General features: G+C 41.6%; 1 protein-coding gene across 3 annotated transcripts in view; it reads left to right on the plus strand.

The window, feature by feature from the left end:
• The window catches only part of setd2 (SET domain containing 2, histone lysine methyltransferase), a 128,978-nt gene that overhangs the window by 51,057 nt on the left and 59,637 nt on the right, over window positions 1–18,284 (plus strand). For all 3 annotated transcript variants that reach the window (XM_043687966.1, XM_043687964.1, XM_043687967.1), the window contains exons 3-7: window positions 578–593; window positions 2,912–7,572; window positions 14,450–14,578; window positions 16,861–16,989; window positions 17,899–18,022. In XM_043687966.1, coding sequence (XP_043543901.1) covers window positions 578–593; window positions 2,912–7,572; window positions 14,450–14,578; window positions 16,861–16,989; window positions 17,899–18,022 — 5,059 coding nt within the window. The remainder of the gene's footprint in view (window positions 1–577; window positions 594–2,911; window positions 7,573–14,449; window positions 14,579–16,860; window positions 16,990–17,898; window positions 18,023–18,284) is intronic.

Raw genomic sequence — 18,284 nt, forward strand, 5'->3', positions numbered from 1 at the left:
TGTCATTCATAGGACAAAAAATCTATGTATGTGAATGGTGGGAGAGGAAATGTTTGGGGTTAATTAATGATACCATCATCACTTGCAACATTCCATCACACTACACTCTTGGCAATTGTAGAATCTCCTATTTAATTTTCTTTTTAAATCAGGGACTGATTAGGGCCACCATTTTCTCCCTATCTTCTGTTGCTCTTAGGTGGTGGTGCTGATTCACTGCATTGAGCCACGGTCAACTGACTAACTTCATTGAGAGAGCAACTCCTTTGGTTTTGGACTGGAGCCCTTCATAAGCAAAGCCAGGTTAAAAATGGCAGGTTTCCTTTATCAAAATGTGTTAGTAAATCCGTTACACTACTTGCTTCAGTACTATACTTTCAGAGCTGCAAGAAAATATTGTGTTTTCCTAAAACACTGCTGGAGGGTCAGTACTTTTAGGAGAACAGGATGAAGTGCAGTCAGTTTGGTTGCGATGCTTCGGTTATTATCACTTTGTTGCCTCTTTTTATGTGAAGAAGTTTCTAACCTTGTGCTTTATTCCATTTTCTTACATGGCTTGCTTGGTCATCTGCAACAGAGAAGACGAGAATGCAGTAAGATTTAAATAATGTTCAATTAATTGTTATTAATCGTTCTGTTGGGGAGAGAGAGAGACTGATCCCTTTCTTGCTGTTCATTGAAAAAGATTTGGCCAATTTTAAGCTTTAGCCGAATTCAGAAACCTGGCTTCAGTGGGATGTAAAATGAATGGGGAAGTTTTCATTTTTTTGAGGGGGAAAAATGTTGTCCTTGAGTTCATCAAAGCATGAACAGGTTGGGATTTTACTCATTGGAGATTATCAAAATGAGAAGTGTTATCAATGAAACGTGTAGGATTGCTAAGGGGCTTGCCAGGGTAAGTTCTGAGAGGATGTCTCCCCTCATGGGAGAATGTAGGAACAGAGGGTACAGTTTTAAATTGGCACTCCTTTATTCTGAGATTGAGATAAGGAGACATTTCTTTTTCTGAGAGTTGAGTCTGTTTGGGACTCCATGCCACAGAGAGCTGTTGGGGCAGACTCCTTCTTGATCAGAAGGGAAGTCAAGAGTTACAAGAAAAGTGCAGGAATGAAGACCTGAGTCTCCCATGCTGTGATCCTATTGAATGGCAGAGCAGGCTCAAGGGGCCAAATGACCTCCTGTTCCTAATTTTGTAAGGTCTTACAGTATATCATTGTGTTGAATGTGCCAGTTATTAGCCTTGAGATCATGAGCATGTTCAGCCAGGTTCAAAACTAAGTAATGTTCTTCTATGCTATCTCATCATATACTCGCAGGGCAGATATGGCATGGGTAAGCTCTGTTCATATGCGTCAAACACACTACAGCAGGTTGGATACAGTAAAGCTCCATCCACGCTACCCATCAAACACCCCCAAGATAGATATGGATTAGATATCCAAACCAATGTAAAATTCATCCATCAAGGTACCTGAACTACCAAAAAAGTTTAAATTTATATAGTAGTTTATGTCATTTGTCAAAACTGTTTTTAAAAAAAATCGTCATTTTGCTATGGGATATGGACTTCGCTGGCTAAGCCAACACATTTGTTCATCCCTAATTGCCCAGAGGCAACTAAGACCCAGATTGCTGTGGGTCTGGAGTCACATATAGATGAGACCAGATAAGGACAATAGATTTCCTTACCTAAATGGATTAGAACTAGATGGACTTTTACTCACAATTGGCGATTGTCACATGGTCGCCGCCAGAGCAGTTAGTTATATAAATGAATTATTCCAGATTTTTACTTAAGTCAAATTTCACCATCTGCCATGGTGAGGTTCAAATCTAAGATTCCAACATTACCCTGGGGTTCTAGATTACTAGTCTAGTGACATTCTCACTATTTCACTCCCTCCCCTCCACATACAACAAATTACCTTTCAATGGAAGGAAAACAGTCAATTTGTTTAGCTAAAAATTGCATAAAAGATTAATCATTTGCATTTTTTAATGTGTTATTTAAAGGAGAATGTTGTCTAGGAAACTAGAGAACTTCTTTCACTGAAATTGTACCTTAGGATCTTTAATGTTTACCTGAAAGAACGGATTTAACTTTGGTTTCATGCCCTACTGAATGACCTTCACCTCTGACTGTGTAACACTCACTATGTCTCCACTCGTGTTGGCCTGAATTATATGCTCAGGTCTTGAAGTGGCATTTGAAGTCACAATCTTTTGACTCTGGAAAGTTGCAAAGTTGTACTTTTCCCATTTGCCAAATCAGCCATCCTTTAACATCCTGAGTGAGGTTTCTCGATTACTTAAAATTATATCGCTCTCTCATTTTGAATTACTTTTAGACTTTAAATTCTTATTTATTTGCTTAAAATAAATAATTCATAAATGCCACTCAGATACATCAGGAAGATTCTGCCCTGGGCTGTGCAGGTTAATTGATTTTAGCCAGATGAACAATGAGAGAGCTTCTCAATGCCCTAATCATGAAGGGGGAGATATGCCATATATGTCAGCCTGCTTGGCTCCTCCTCATTGCAATCACTATTGTTATTATGCTAATATTTCCACTAATATTTTCCAGTTCCTTGGCTACATGATCAGTCCTCAGGTCAAGGCTGAGACCTTGACTGTATATATGGTGCCTAGCCACCATGCACAATCCTGCCTTTGTCTGTCCACATCCACTTTTTATTAGCAAGGTGATCACTAGGTAGCCATTCAGAGTAGGAACCCTCTGTACCTCATGGGTAATTGAGTGGGCAAAATCATCACAAATATGGAGCTTTTGGTGCACTGAACTTGCATGTGTCCCAAATACCTGCTATCTTGATTGACATTAAGCTTGAATTATATTGAGCTGCACTATTACTGAGCTGTACCTAAAGTTTGTGTAATACCATTGCAGGTTAAGCCAGAGAATCCATCGGTATTGAATGTTCTCAAGGGTCAAGTGACAAAAGGCTGTAGTCGCTTTCTACCCAAGGGCACCAAGGCAAAAGTCAACCTGGAGGACCAAGGGCGACAGAAAGTGTCTTTTACCTTCAATGTAACAAAGACCTTACGAAATAGGTTCCAAAGTGCCATTGGGAGTGAACTGGATGAAGTCAAGATCCCATCTCTGACATTGCCTCCGATTTCGGTGAAAGGGAGCCAGGACAATAAAAGTGACTCTGATTCAGCTGATGCTACTGAGACCACTACCTCACCGCCAAAATCCAAGGTAGAGTGGAGTAAGGTACATTTCAAGAAGAAGCATCTCACCGATGCAGCTAAACCTGCAGGTTTGCAGGACAGGGAACCATGCAGCTCATCAGTGGAGGAGCCTGTGGATGTAGCTGCCAAGAAGGATTGTACAGGAGGAACAGAAACTGTGACTAAGGTGGCTGCTGAATCAAAACCGAATCTCAGTACATCCCACATTGGGAAAGGTGATAACTTGGAGGAATTTAAGAATGTCTCCTCATCTTCGGAAAACGATGAGCTTAGGAAGGTTACCCAAGCAGAGGAAGCAGTGCATGCACAATCAGCTGGCTCAGAGTCTGATGGGGATTTATTAAGGAGGTCGCAAGAAATGAGAAACACTGAATCCGATCGAGATGTTAAGAAAAATCTAATTTCTTCCAAAGTGGATGACGTTGAAAAAGCTTTCTCTCATTCCAAGTCTGATAGGGATAAGAGGAGCAGTGGCCGTTCCAAGTTGGATCGAGATGTTAGAAGAGCTTCATCCCGCTCAAAATATGGAAGGGAGGAAAGGGTCAGTTCTTCTCGATCCCGTTCTGATAGAGACTCGCGGATACCCTCTTATTCAAAGTCAGACCGTTCAAGGACATCTTATTACCGTGATAAGGATCGAGGATATCGTAGAAGTTCACCTTACTCAGAAAGGAGCAAATTTTCACGTTCCAAATTAACATCAGATTTAAGAGATGCTTCCTCTTGTTCAGATTCTGAAGAAGATTCTAGAAGATATTATCCTAGATCAAATGATTTGAGGAGGGCTTCGTTGTGTTCTAAATCCTATAAAGACTCTCGGAAGTACCAATCACGGTCAGACAGAGACCTGAGGGCAACATCATCCTGCTCTGAGTCAGAAAGAGAGTCTAAAAGGACTAAATCTCACTCTAAATCAGATAAAATGTCCAGAGCATCAGCTTCCTGTCATGAGTCAGAAAGCTCTAAAATAAATTCTCCTGAACCAGAATTAGATTCCAGGAAATTGTCCAAATCAGACAGTCATTCAAAGGTATCTTCACTTCATACAAAGTCGTCGTCATCTTGTCATAAACCGGAAGTAGTTAAAACCAACTCATCTGACCTGGAATTAGATTGCAGGAAAATCACCAAATCCGATGGTCTTTCAAGGACAAGTTCATCTCATTCCAAATCTGTAACCTCTTGCCATGAAGTCATAGTAAAGAGGGATTCCCCTGAGTTAGAAATGGACTCAAAATGTTTTAAATTGGACAGTACCACCAGGGCACTTCCACCTCATTCCAAGTTATCTACTTGTGGAACAGCTCAAGGTGACTGCCCAGAGCTAGAATCAGATTCCAGAAGCAGTCACAATCCAGATATTAATTTGAGGATATCACCTTTACATTCTAAATCAATTACTAACTGTGAAATGGAGGTGGTTAAAATGGAGTCTTCTGATCCAGAATTGGACTCTTGGACTAAAAGTAGACTAGATAAGAATTCAATGGTAGCTTTATCACATTCTAAGTCAACAACTTGCTATGAAATGGAGGTGGTTAAAATGGGCTTTGCTGAGCCAAAATTAGACCCATGGACAAACAGGTTTGACAAGAACTCAGTTGTAACCCAATCTCATTCTAATCCAATGACTTGCTATGAAGCGGAAGTAGTTAAAATGGAGTCCTCTGAACCTGAACTCAAATTGGACTCTTGGAAAAGCTGTACATTGGACCGAAAGGTGAGAATACCTGCATCTAGTTCCAGGTCCTGTAAAATGAGGACATTGCCTCTTTATACATCTGACAAGGAATTAAGGAGGATTTCGTGTTCTGAGTCAGAAGATGAATTCAGAGAGTTTCCTGAACTGCACAAGTCAGGAACGATACAGACTATTTCTAGATCAGATCAGATTTGTTCCTCATTTGATCACCAGTCGGACAATTATGTAAGCACCTCACCATATTCCACATCAGATTTACCAAGGGTGTTCTGCCACTCAAGATTCACTATGGATGTAGCTGGAAATTCCCCTGATTCTAAATTAGATAGACCTTTAGCAAAGGTTTCATCTAATTCCGAATCGGAGGAAGAACAGGGATCTTTACCTCTTTGCGAAGCTGATTTGATGGTTTCTTCTCATTCACATTCAAATGAATTGCTGTCCTTGCCCCATTTCATAATTAAGGATTTGAACACCTCCCCTCATTGCAGCTCTGATGAGATTAAATCCTTGGTCCACACAAAACTGGAGCAATTCAGCACTTGGCACTACTCCAAGGAGAAGGAGATTTTGCCTTGTCCCAAACAGGATGAAGCTGCATCCATGTCCCATTCAAATTCAGATCTAGCAAGGACTATTTTGGCAAATGCCAAAAGTTGCATAAATGAAGTTAAGCACATAGGTGACAAACCAACAGAAACGAGGGATGTCGATAGTCGAAGGGAACAACACACCAGTGAAGGAGATGAATTGAAGCAAGATAGGTTATTTCAGAATTGCAAAAATAAACCATATACAGATGTTAGTGACCAGAATTGGGATTCATTTGAGAAGGTTAGATTGTACACAGATTTGTCCAGTCACCTTGCTTCCGAAATGCAGGAGTCTTCAGAAGTGAGAACCCAAAATCTGTCAATTAATAATGAAGGTACCTCATTTTCTACCAGGCCAGATAGTTCTGTTAAAGTAGAGCCAGAGCAGTCAATGGAAATCTTTCAAGATGATGAAGAGACCGATGATGAGATGGCTGGGGAGGTGGACACTGAAAGACCTTTGAGTGTGACCAACCTGCTGAGCTCAAATGAAGCAGAGCATAGTTTAAAGACTTACAGAACCAAATCTGATTGTGATAGTAGCTGCATGAAGACAGAATATAGCAATGCGAGCTCTGAAAATGAAGAAGGCTTAGAGGTTGTCAAGAGTAGCAGTGAGCAGGAGAGTGAAGAGAGTGAAACAAGCTCTGATTCTGATGATAGTGGAGTTCCCAGGAACCGTTTGCAGTCTGTTGTGATCATTCCCAAGAATTCTACATTAACATTAGAAAAGAGTTCATCATCCTCTCCATCCTCCTCTTCCTCTACCAGAAGCAACCATCAGGAGAAGAAGCATTTGAGCATTGAAGGAGGTCAGAGAGAAGCAGAAGAAAAATTCTGTCAAGGACATCATCAACCAAGCAGTATTCAACTTGGAAGTGACCCCCAGGAGTTAGCTGGTGGCCAGATTCACGATGAAGAAGAAGTTCAGGGCAGCCAGTTATTCTCCCCTATAGCAGCAGAGGACCAACCACAGGCCTCTTCAAGTCAGATCTCCCCCATTACTGAGGCCTGCAAAAGCAAGAAACAGCAATTGTCAAGTGACAAGGCAGACAGTACCAGTCAGCCTGATGGGTTTTCACCGGAACAAAATCAGCTTCCACGACCAGATGAAAAACCTGGTTGTGTGGAGTCTCCACATGTGGATGGATCTGCAGAGCAACACCATCACCAGTTGCTTGGTAGCTACTTGGACAGTCCTGTGTCTGGAGAGAACATTGCTCAGCCATCTGGTGGGTTAGAGAAAAGTCTCGAAGAAAAGCCAGACAGTGGTCAGGCCGTGCCTTGGTTGCAACAGCAGGCCCGAGATGAAGAGTCACTTTGTAGTCCAGAATATGTTGTTGACAGCCATGATTGGGACCTCTGTCAGCCAGAGAAGCCAAGCAGCAGTTACCAACAACCAGATAGCAGTTATGGACTGTGTCTGAAATATGAAAATCAAACAGAAGAAGCAGATTTACATGATCAAAATAGTTGCTGGCAAGCTAGCAAAGCCAATTACTGGGATCCCAGGTTGCACTCCAAGTCATTGTTGTATAGCAGCTATCAGTTGAGTCAAGATATTTCGGGCTCCGATGTTCAAGGGCAGGTGCAGCCTGACTCGATGACTGATGACTTTGCAAGCTACGATAGCTGGGAGGCTGTGGTCCGTGACCCACGAACTGTTGCCAAAGGTGTAAGCTCTCTACAGGCTCATGAGATAACCAGCAATTCTAGTAAGGGGACCACTCTGGTGCTGAAGGCCAGTGACTCAACAGCAGACAAGGAGCCAAGGGCCAAAGGGTCAGAGAAAAGGTTGGAAGATGAGCAGGGGGACTCCCAGAAGGCGCAGCAAGAGGATATGGACACTGATTTGGAAAGTGATACCGACACACGGGACTGTGAGCAAGTGAGCACTGAGCTGGATTCACGTCCCATGTTGCCCTGCAAAGAATGGGTCTCACTAGTGTGCAAGATGGAAGACTTCAAAAACACTCAGTGGTGGAAGGAACAGTCAAAGTTGGGATTAATGCCACCTTACTTTGAGCTAATTGAAGAGAATTTGTATTTGACAGAGAGGTAACAACTTTTAAATACTCTTTTTATTAAACAATAATTCAAATTCTACCATAATGGAGATTATTGGTGAATCCTTAGTGGAAGTTATGCCAAACCTCTATCAATGAGAATTTAAGGATCAGCTATAAAATTATGTTAATTCCAGATACTGCATTCTTGGAAGGCTATCGGATCCTTGGAGAAAATTCAGATGAGATTTGTCAGAATTATACCAGAACTGAGGGGCATTAGTTATATGAGGAGACAAGCTGGCTTGTTCACTTTAGTGCAAGAATATGGCGATAACTAAGTAATGGCATTGGCAATTAGAGAAAATCGATCCAATTGCTAAGAAGTGTTTTGACCTGCAAATACTGTTCTATCATTAATGGGAAACAGTGCAAGATGATAATAAATTAATGCTTGGAACTAGGCAACTCATGGCATTTATTGTTCATCCCACACTGTCCTGAGATGGCGGTAGAGGTCCTTCCCCTTTTGAAGAAACTGTGACATGAGCTGAGCACAGATTAGGTCAATCTAGCAGGTTAGCTTCACTGCCAGTGCCACTCTCAAATTCGTAATGACATGGTTCGATTTAAACTCGTACTTTCTATGCTGATAGGTCGGAACTATAACTGACTTCATGACTTCACAACCTCCTAAGATACTTTGCTACCAATTTTTGGAAGATAATCAATTGAAGTGCAGTGACTTGGTGTGCATCAAGTCCCACAAACAGAATTGTAGTGATTTTTTTTCAGTGAAGCTGGCCAAAAGATAATTATAAGCCAGGGCACTGGTCGAAGTCTCATGTTCTTCAAATAGTGCTATTGGGCATTTTACATCACTTTGAAAGGGAAAGTGCTACCTCAGGTTCATGTGTTCAACAGTGCAGTAACCCTCCAAACTGCACAATAGATTACAGAAAAAAAATTTGTTTTGGGTGTTATGATACATCATTGGTGCAGATAGAACTTGAACCTGGAGTTTCTTGCCTAGAGGTAGGGAAGCTTCACATATGCTAAAATGTGAGGGCTGGGATTTGAATCAACAAGCTTCTGACTGTATTCCCATTGAATCAGAGTTGACACCATGTGTAGTTAGTATTGTTCTCCATGGGCCAACATGGAACAGAATCTCTCCTTTTTAGTTTTTTTCCCAACTTATTTTTTTTAATAACATTATGGAGGTGCGCAATGCTGCTGCTCTTCCTTTAATACTGTCCTTTTAGTCAGCCAAGCAGTAAGGGCCTTGCTGTCCTCCAACCTCATTCCCTTATAGTCAAATATCATTAGGTACTACATTCCCTGCATGCTCACCCCACCACGTCCACTTTAATTCAATTGCCTATTGTACTCAATTCAATTCGTTTTGTTTTGTGTTATTCGTTAACAATGCAATAATTCTATGTTACATGTTACTGCCACTAGAGGTTCCTAATGAGCCATGTAGCAATTCACACAGATAAGTGATACAAAGAATAGTCTAGGAAGTAGATTTTAAGGGAACAAAGAGAAGTCAGAGGCAGAGAGGTCAGGGAAAGTATTTTAGAGTCCAGCTGAAAACTTGGCCTCAGTTGATGGAACAGCTAATGTCTGAGTTACCCAAGGTCAAAATTAAACAAGTGCAGATATAGGAGGATAGTGAGACTGAGAGAGGTTAGACATAAAAGAGGACTAAGGCCTTGGGAGTAATTTGAAAATGGATGTGAATTTTAAAACTGTGACAGGGCCAATTTAAATCAGTGGTGATATGGATTGGCACTTGATGTGAAAGGGTACAGCAAAGAGTTTTGGAGTGTGTTGATTGTAGGATTTAGGAGACCAGCCTGTCGTGCATTAAAATAAAAATCACGTAACACCAGCTTATAGTCCTACAGGTTTATTTGGAAGCACTAGTTCTCGGAGCACCTGATGAAGGAGCAACACTCCGAAAGCTACTGCTTCCACATAAACCTGTTATAGAGTCAGAGATGTACAGCACAGAAATGGACCCGTCAGTCCAACCTGTCCATGTTGACCAGATATCCCAATCCAATCTAGTCCCACCTGCCAGTACCCGGGCCATATCCCTCCAAACCCTTCCTATTCATATAACCATCCAAATGCCTTTTAAATGTTGCAATTGTACCAGCCTCCACCACTTCCTCTGGCAGCTCATTCCATACACGAACCACCCTCTGTGTGGAAAAAGTTGCCCCTTAGGTCCCTTTTATATCTTTACCCTCTCACCCTAAACCTATGCCCTCTAGTTCTGGTCTACACCATCCCAGGGAAAAGACTTTGTCTATTTATTCTATCCATGCGTCTCATGATCTTATAAACCTCAATAAGGTCACCCCTCAGCCTCCGACGCTCCAGGGAAAACAGCCCCAGTCTGTTCAGCCACTCCCTATAGCTCAAATCCTCCAACCCTGGTAACATCCGTATAAATCTTTTCTGAACCCTTTCAAGTTTCACAATATCTTTCCGATAGGAAGGAAACCAGAATTGCACACAATATTCCAACAGTGGCCTAACTAATGTCCTGTGCAGTCTCAACATGACCTCCCAACTTTTGTACTCAATACTCTGACCAATAAAGGAAAACATACCAAACGCCGCCTTCACTATCCTATCTACCTGCGACTCCACTGTTGGACTATCACCTGGTGTTGTGTGATCTTTAACTTTGTCCATCCCAGTCAAATACCAGCACCTCCAAATCATGCGTTAAAATAGTTAAGTCTATTGGTAACAAATAAGAATTTCAGATGACTGAGCTGGAGCAGAGTCTAGCGATTATTATAAAGGTAGAAAACAGGCATCATAGCAGTGACCCAGCTGTGTGATCAAAACCTCATCTCCACATCCTGTCTGGTGTGAAGTTTACAAACAGTCTGCTTCAGGCTCAGTTAATCACCAGAAAGAGATGAAATTGGTAGTTGGAGAATAGAGTTTGTGTCAGAGATTGAAGATGATAGCTTCAGTGTTCTTGGTATATAACTGGAAGAGACTTCTGCTTATCTGGTTGGGCAGTCAGTTTGAGTTTACTAACAGTGAAAGAGTTGGGGATTGCACTGGGATGGAGCTGAATGATGTCCGCTTGCTTGTTAAAAATGGTGCTATATTTAGATATCACCCAGGTTATTGAGGAGGAGAGTGTCATGGATAAATGCTTGGACGGAATCTGAGTTAATTGTACAGGAGCAGGAAGCAAAATCATTGCAAGCAATACTTTGGGGATGATGAGATGGGTAAGTTTGGAACCAGTCTCTGCCAGCTCAACAGAGGAGAGGTGTCACAGGAGGTTGGTATAGTATGGTTAACCATGTAAAAAGCTGTAGGAATGACAATGGGGGAACATGTACCTTGTTGTGGTTCTGTTCGCCGAGCTGGGAATTTGTGTTGCAGACGTTTCGTCCCCTGTCTAGGTGACATCCTCAGTGCTTGGGAGCCTCCTGTGAAGCGCTTCTGTGATGTTTCCTCCGGCATTTATAGTGATTTGTATCTGCCGCTTCCGGTTGTCAGTTCCAGCTGTCGGCTGCAGCGCCCGATGTATTGGGCCAATATACCAGCCACTGCAGCGGACAGCTGGAACTGACAACCGGAAGCGGCAGATACAAATCACTATAAATGCCGGAAGAAACATCACAAAAGCGCTTCACAGGAGGCTCCCAAGCACTGAGGATGTCACCTAGACAGGGAATGAAACGTCTGCACACAAATTCCCAGCTCGGCGAACAGAACCACAACAACGAGCACCCGAGCTACAAATCTTCTCACAAACTTTGAACCTATTGCCTATTTTTGATACTGTAGCAGAGACAAAAATCCAGCTGGAGAGATTGAAATATAGGTTTCGAAGAAACTGATTTATGAGATGGCAACAAAAGTACACAAAGAAGGTGCAAATGGGCTAAACCAGCTGGCAGCAAGGCAGCAGTTGCGGTATGATGTAGGGAGTGAGGTAGTCTGGAGAATTGGAAAACAAAATATTACTTTGAAAGGTACTTGTAAATGTTGATGTTCATGAGAGACTTGGGTGTACTCTCATGAGAAACACAAAACATTAGCTTCAGGTACAGGAAGCAATTAGTAAAGGAAATGGCATGTGAACTAATTAGGCTGGGCATTGAGATTGTTTCCTCTGGCTGGGGAAATTTGGATCAAGGTGGCACACACTCTCAGGATAAGGAACCAGTCATTTGGCATTAGCATGAGGGTGGATTTCTTCCCTGAAAAGATTATGCATTTTTGAAATTATCTGCTCCAGATGTTTGTTGATCCTCCATCCTAGATTATATTCAAAACTGGCATCGACCAATTTTGTCCAGAGTGGGTGTGAAAGCCCAAATAGTAAATGACTCGGTCCTAAAGCAAAAACATGAAGAACAAGATCCAGAGCAGTACATAATGGAGAAAAGAATCCAAATGGGGATGGAGGTTGTGGTCTGAAATTGTTAAACTGCATGTTGAGACCAGAAAGCTGTAAAGTGCCTCATTAGGAAAATGGTCCTAGCTTGCACTCAGCTGCAGCAGGCCAAGGACAAAAAGTGAGAATGAGAACAAAGTAGCAAATTTAAAGTAACAGGCACTTAGCAACTTGGCTTCCCGCTTGCAGCCTGGGCAGTAGTACTCCTTGAGGTAGTCACCCAATCTGCATTTGACCTCCCTAATGTAGAGGACACAATAGTGTGAGCAATCAAGATGGGGTTAAATTGAAAGAAATTCCATCCCTGTTTCGCTTGGAAGGAGTGTTTGAGGTCTTGGACAGTGAGGAGAGAGGGGATGAAAATGCAATCCTACAATTGCATGGGCAAGTCCCATGGGGGTGGTTGAGGAGTGGAATAGATTCATCAGAATGCTGATATGGAGGGGAAGGTGTGATTGCTGAAGACATCATGTAGGAAGTAGCGGAAATGGCAGAAGATACTTTCTTGACTGAGGAGGCTGGCAAAGTGGAAACTGGGGATGAGGTGAGTGCTGTTGTGGTTCGGGAAGGGATGAGAACAAAATGTGCGAAATGGTTCAGATGAGTTGTGGGCTTTGTCAGTAATGGTGGTGAAGAACATTCATAGATGAGGACAAAGGAAGACACATCAGAAGCATTAATGTGAAAGGTGGGTTTTTGGAAGGAGGTAGAAGTTGGTGCTCTGGCTCTGCAAGGTTGAGGTCAGTACACCAGAAAACAAACTAACAATAAAACTGGTCTGATAACCGTCTCCGAGTTAGACCCAAGAGAATGATGTGCTGCAAGTTCAGAGGGAGTCTGGGCAGAGTATCCAAGGGGAGGCCAAGCAATTAAGATGATAAATACAATTAAGATTGCTTATGACACAGTAATAGCTCTCAACAGAAAAAGTCAAGAACAGGTCAGAGACTAAAGGGTGGAGGCAAGTGAAAGGCTGGTCAGGAGAAGGAGTCCTAGGTAAAGTATTAGGCACAGGTGTGAAGATGACAGAAATGAATTCAATATTGTGCCACAGTCAAATTAAAGTGGAGACATAAAAGGGTAAAGCTGGACTTTTGCCAGAACAAATCATCCAGCCTCGGATGGGAAGGTCAGATGGTGTATACAGCAAGTGGTGGCAATAAGAAAGGGATGGGGTTGGAGGAAGGGGAAGAAAGATCTGGATAGATGTTGGTACCAGGAAGTCAGAGCTTACTTTCCTTAACATCTGAAAGGAATTTTTTATTCCTTGCATCGTTTGTTTCATCTGATGTCTTAGGGTAGTTTTGAGGTAGAGTGACACAGTTCTGCTAGAGAGAGAGTGAAGTCAGAGGAACCTTTTAGGCCATGGAGGTGCCTGTAAACTTTGGGTAGATTTTAAACATGAAGGATGGATCTTCACTTGGAAGGCAGGGCTAGAGAGCATCAATGAGGAAAGGAGATGTAGCTATAAAAGTAAGTTTTGGCAGACACCTTATCGAAGACTAGGAGTGAAATTGAAAACATTAAAGCTGAACAAGGCTTACTCACGTTTTACGCGTCCAGCCAGCCTTGACAATGAATGGTTGAACCAGTTGGCGTTGTGTTGGTTCAAGATTGTGTTCCTTGTGCTCAAAGGGAAAAGGACAGACGAGAGAAAAAAGAAAGTGACAGAAGGAAGAAATGGGAGGATTGAAGCAAAGACAGATATGAGACAAGAGACAGATGATGAGAGGTATCAATTGAGAGTGATGGAGAGAACATTTATGGAGCATATTAAAACCTCATGAAGGTAAGAGAGAGAAGATTAATACAACAGTAGTCAGTGAAATAGAAGAAAAGATAATTAAAACAGACTGGAAGATGCAGCAAGGATAAGAAGAAGAAAATTAAAGGGCAAGACATACAAGTGAAGGCTGTATTTCAAATGTTTTTCATGGTAGGAAGGGCTCCACAGAGATCGGCTAACTGTTAACGATGAACAGAATTTGCAAAGCTAAGAAATCTGGGAAATTTAGACCAGTATGCTGAAGTGAAGGTACTCTGATTGTTGGCCTGTGTTGTATTCACAGATGCTGACTGACCTCAGTGTATTTCTACTGGGTTAATATTTCATATTTTTTTGGATTGCAGTATGAGCTTTGACTTGTTTTTCTCTAGCTTCACCAATGGGTGCTGGACAAATTGAAATGTTCAGATTATTTTTGTTGGTCAGGATATTAAAGGCTAATGAATTAATGAGTGAGTGAATAGTCTGCTGTTGCTCCTTTGATGGAAGTGCTCTCCATTCCTCAGTGCTTTACATTTACATTGTCTCTCTCTTTCTTCCAGGCTGTTCCTGCTGCTAAGTTTTAAGGTCAAATAGTCCATCGTCATTCAAAACACGTGTCTGCTTCTTTAATTAAAATGTTTATTTGTGAAGTTTGGCTTGGCTTAAGGCATGTGTCACCTTCCCCATGTCTTAATTAAACAAATTTATTTGCAGGAAGAAAAGCAAGTCGCACCGTGACATCAAGCGCATGCAATGTGAGTGTTTACTATCCAGAGAAGACCGAGAGCGAGGAGAGCTGGCGTGTGGTGAAGACTGTCTCAACAGGTTGCTCATGATAGAATGGTAAATGTCTTCCCATTGACTTGTGATTCCACCAAGGATCAGGATGAACTTTCATTATCCCCAAGCACTTTAGAGTCTCTGTTGTACTTGTTGATGCGTAGTCAAACATTGCAATAAAATATTACCGACTGGTTCCAAAGAGTGAAACCAAGAGGGTTCATCATTTTCAAGCATGGCTTTTTGTGTCTGTTGACAACTCGGAGTGCTCAGCGTTGGACACTGGCAGTGTCAAAAGTAGAAATGTATGTCATTTTAGAAGATGCCAGTTATGATCCCAACTTATTATTGGAAAGGTCGATGTTAATATTGGCTTGATAGATTATAAATTTTACTTTCTGTTTACTATGGGTATCAGTCACTGAATATATTCACAATTGCTGTCAATGTACTTTTAAAAAACCATCATAAAAGTTTATTACAAATTTATGACAAGATTATTTAAAAAGAAACACATCACACGAGACAAGAGCTCTTAGAAACAGAAATTTGTGGAAAAGCTCAGCAGATCTGGCAGCATCTGTGGAGAGAAATCAGCGTTAACATTGTGGGTCCAGTAAATGGACAGGTGTTATACCTTCTGCAGTTGCAGGGGAAGGTGCTATGGGGAGTGGACCAGGCTGTCCTGTAGGGAATGGTCCTTGTGGAAGGCTGACAAAGGAAGGGAGGGGAAGATAGTATTCCGAAACTTGTATCGTCAATAGATTGTATTCTTGCCTGGCTTGTGATTTTGGAACTCTCTTCCCATTATCGTCTCAGAATTTCGCCCTAGTCTTGACTACTTAAGAGACCTCTGCTCTTCTGCTTCATCTTCTGAATGAGCCAGCTTCTGGCACCCTCTCACTGTCTCAGAAGGGTCTGAACTCAAGACTTCAAAGCCTTAGCAGTTATCTCCCAGGTGGCTTGATGGTCATTTAGACAAAATTACATGGCTTCTTGTAAGTGATGTTTTGAGCTCTGTTCAAAATGACCTGCTGGCCTGTTTTCTAATATAAGAAACCAGTCAAGACTTTTGCATTGTATGACTCTATGAACAGTAAATTTCATTTTTCTCCAGTTTGGAACCCACCTTCCCAAGTAACTTTAATGTATTGTGATATTTCTTCGCACTGTCATTGTGTCTGTTAATGAACTGAAGAATGGGGGAGATGAAGACTGTGGGTTTATGGTCCTGTGAAGTGGTGTTAAAGCAGACTGTACCTTGGCATCAAAATTGGAACTTAAGAGGATCAAGGGAAGAAATTTGAGATGATGCTTACCATAGTTGTGCCTTTAAGAGGTAGAGAAGATGAAGAAACCTGAGTTTGTGAATCCCTCTGACGTGTATTCACCTAATTAACTTTTCTTGTAAGATACGTGCAGAAGGAGATGTTTGGTCCATATGTAAGGGGGAAAATACACAAGTGAGATCAACAAGATCATGTTTGCAGTGACATGACAGTAGAACTATGACCTCCTCAGTGTAATTGCATGAATCTGAGTTCCACTTGCGGTGCTGATTAGAAATTCTGCTTCGTGTCACAGGAAAAGTTGAAGCGATAGCAAATGAAGTCAGATTGAGCAAAAGTAATTGTTGGTAATGGCCTTATGAGAGAGGTAAAGAAGTTATGTCTTTGAAAGAGATGTTCTCATTAATCTGTTGTAAAATGCAAAGGCAATGATTCACTGTTACATCGTGTGGCAAACGAATGTTGTGTGTGAGGACCAGAGAATATAAAGGAAGCTCATCAATATGTAGCATCACCAATGTACGATTGAATAAGAATGGGTGATGATTGGAGATATTTTCAATATAAATGGAACATAGAATGAGAACGTAAGATTTGAAAGTAAACTGAATGACATTGTGGCAGTGGTGAAATAACAAGGGAATCAGAATTTTAATAGTAACATAGCTTTGGTGGAAAACTATAAACTCTAGTTAGAAGTGCGCAGTAGTCTACACATTCTGAAAACTTGGATATATCCCAAGTCAATGATCAATGCGTTATGTAACCATGGTCACTGCAGAAATGATGGGCCAAAGGACCTGTTCCTGTGCTGTACTGTTGTATGTTCTGTCGGTGACCAAACAGTGTTCTGATGTGGGACTAGATCAAGAAGTAAAGGTCACCAATTCAGGCACCTTTTGTGGCCCTGTTTGAATGTATTTGAAAGAAGATCATCATAACATTTTATGATCTGCCTGTACTGCTCATAAACAAAACTTTTCACTGTATTTCGGGACACGTGACAATCAATCAATCATTCAATCAATGTTAGATGTTGTCATTGCCTTGTCACAGCTCGTCGCGGTGTCTGCATGGAGAGTACTGTACAAACCGGAGGTTCCAGCGACGGCAGTATGCTGATGTGGAAGTCATCCTTACTGAAAGGAAAGGCTGGGGTCTGCGAACAGATAAAGAGTTGTCCGTGTAAGTGAAATTAAATTTACCTTTGCATCAGTGAAGCATTTCCAATGTGTTCCATCATTACTTACCGAACTGCCTCTTGCAGGAATATGATTCTCATAAGTTTCTTTTGTCAGTTGTCAATTTACCTACCCTTTGTCTGAAGTAAATCATTACCTACTGAGTTACCACTCCTGCCAAATGCACACTGTTCATCAGATTGAAAGTCAGTAGACAATCTAATCTTGAACATGCAACTGCAAATCAGCCACTATTTGTGGATTTCTTCCTTGCATTCCCCAAAAGACCTCCAGTTTTTATTATTCTACATTCTCCATCACAACTCCCTTGCCTGTTGCTCTAAAGCATCCTCCTGAGAAGAAGGATGCAACTCAAGATAGTCAAGTCAGCGATCTAATTCTTGTAAGCCCACTTGCATGGGTTGTATATGCTCTGAGTTCTTGCAGCCTCCTCATGGTGACTATCTGTTCAGGATTGTAAACAACTGTCTCCTGAATTTCTCCCAATAACACCACGTGGTTGAGCTCTTCGTAAGAGTTTGAGTTCTTGGACATTGGAGAAACTTCACACTCTTCACTCTGGCTGAATATCTCTGTTTGATATAATGGTTTAATTTTTTTACAAAAGTCCAGTTATTACCCTGCCCCTCCTGGCTCCTAATAGCTGGGTTTTAGCTGGTAACAGCTGTGAGGTTGAGATTCATTGATTCAGGTTCTTCCCTTACACAGCCCAACTATCTCAATTATAGCTTCCACCTTCTTTCATCTCCAAAACCTATCGTTTTTCAATCATGAAATGTTCAAACAGGGCTTGGGTTTTTGTCCTCTGTCCTTCCTCTGTTAGGCAAATAAGGCTATTAGGTGTTTAAGAAAGTGAAATATTGTTATAACAAAGAAACCTTTGCCTTTACAGGAATAGTTTTGTGCTGGAGTACTGTGGGGAAGTGCTGGATCACAAGGAATTCAAGGCAAGAGTTAAGGAGTATGCCCGCAACAAAAACATCCATTACTACTTCATGGCCCTGAAGAATGATGAGGTGAGCAGCTGGCCAGTAGTTTGCTGTGATTCACATTTCCCCCTGCACTATGTCAGTTTGGCATATTATCTACAAATTGATTTGCCGAAGGAGTTAACCACTTTGACCCATTCCTCTGTTTCCTGAACGCATTCTTTTAAATTTAACCCCAGCCAGTGTTTGTCATTTCGGTTTTAAAAGTCAGTGTGGTTTCTGATTTCCCCGTTTCTGATAGAACATTCAAAGGCCCAACAATTCTTCTGAGCTTTTAAAATGGCAATAA

Source organism: Chiloscyllium plagiosum, chromosome 4 (assembly GCF_004010195.1).
Source record: "Chiloscyllium plagiosum isolate BGI_BamShark_2017 chromosome 4, ASM401019v2, whole genome shotgun sequence".
In the NCBI taxonomy this organism is placed as follows: domain Eukaryota; kingdom Metazoa; phylum Chordata; class Chondrichthyes; order Orectolobiformes; family Hemiscylliidae; genus Chiloscyllium; species Chiloscyllium plagiosum.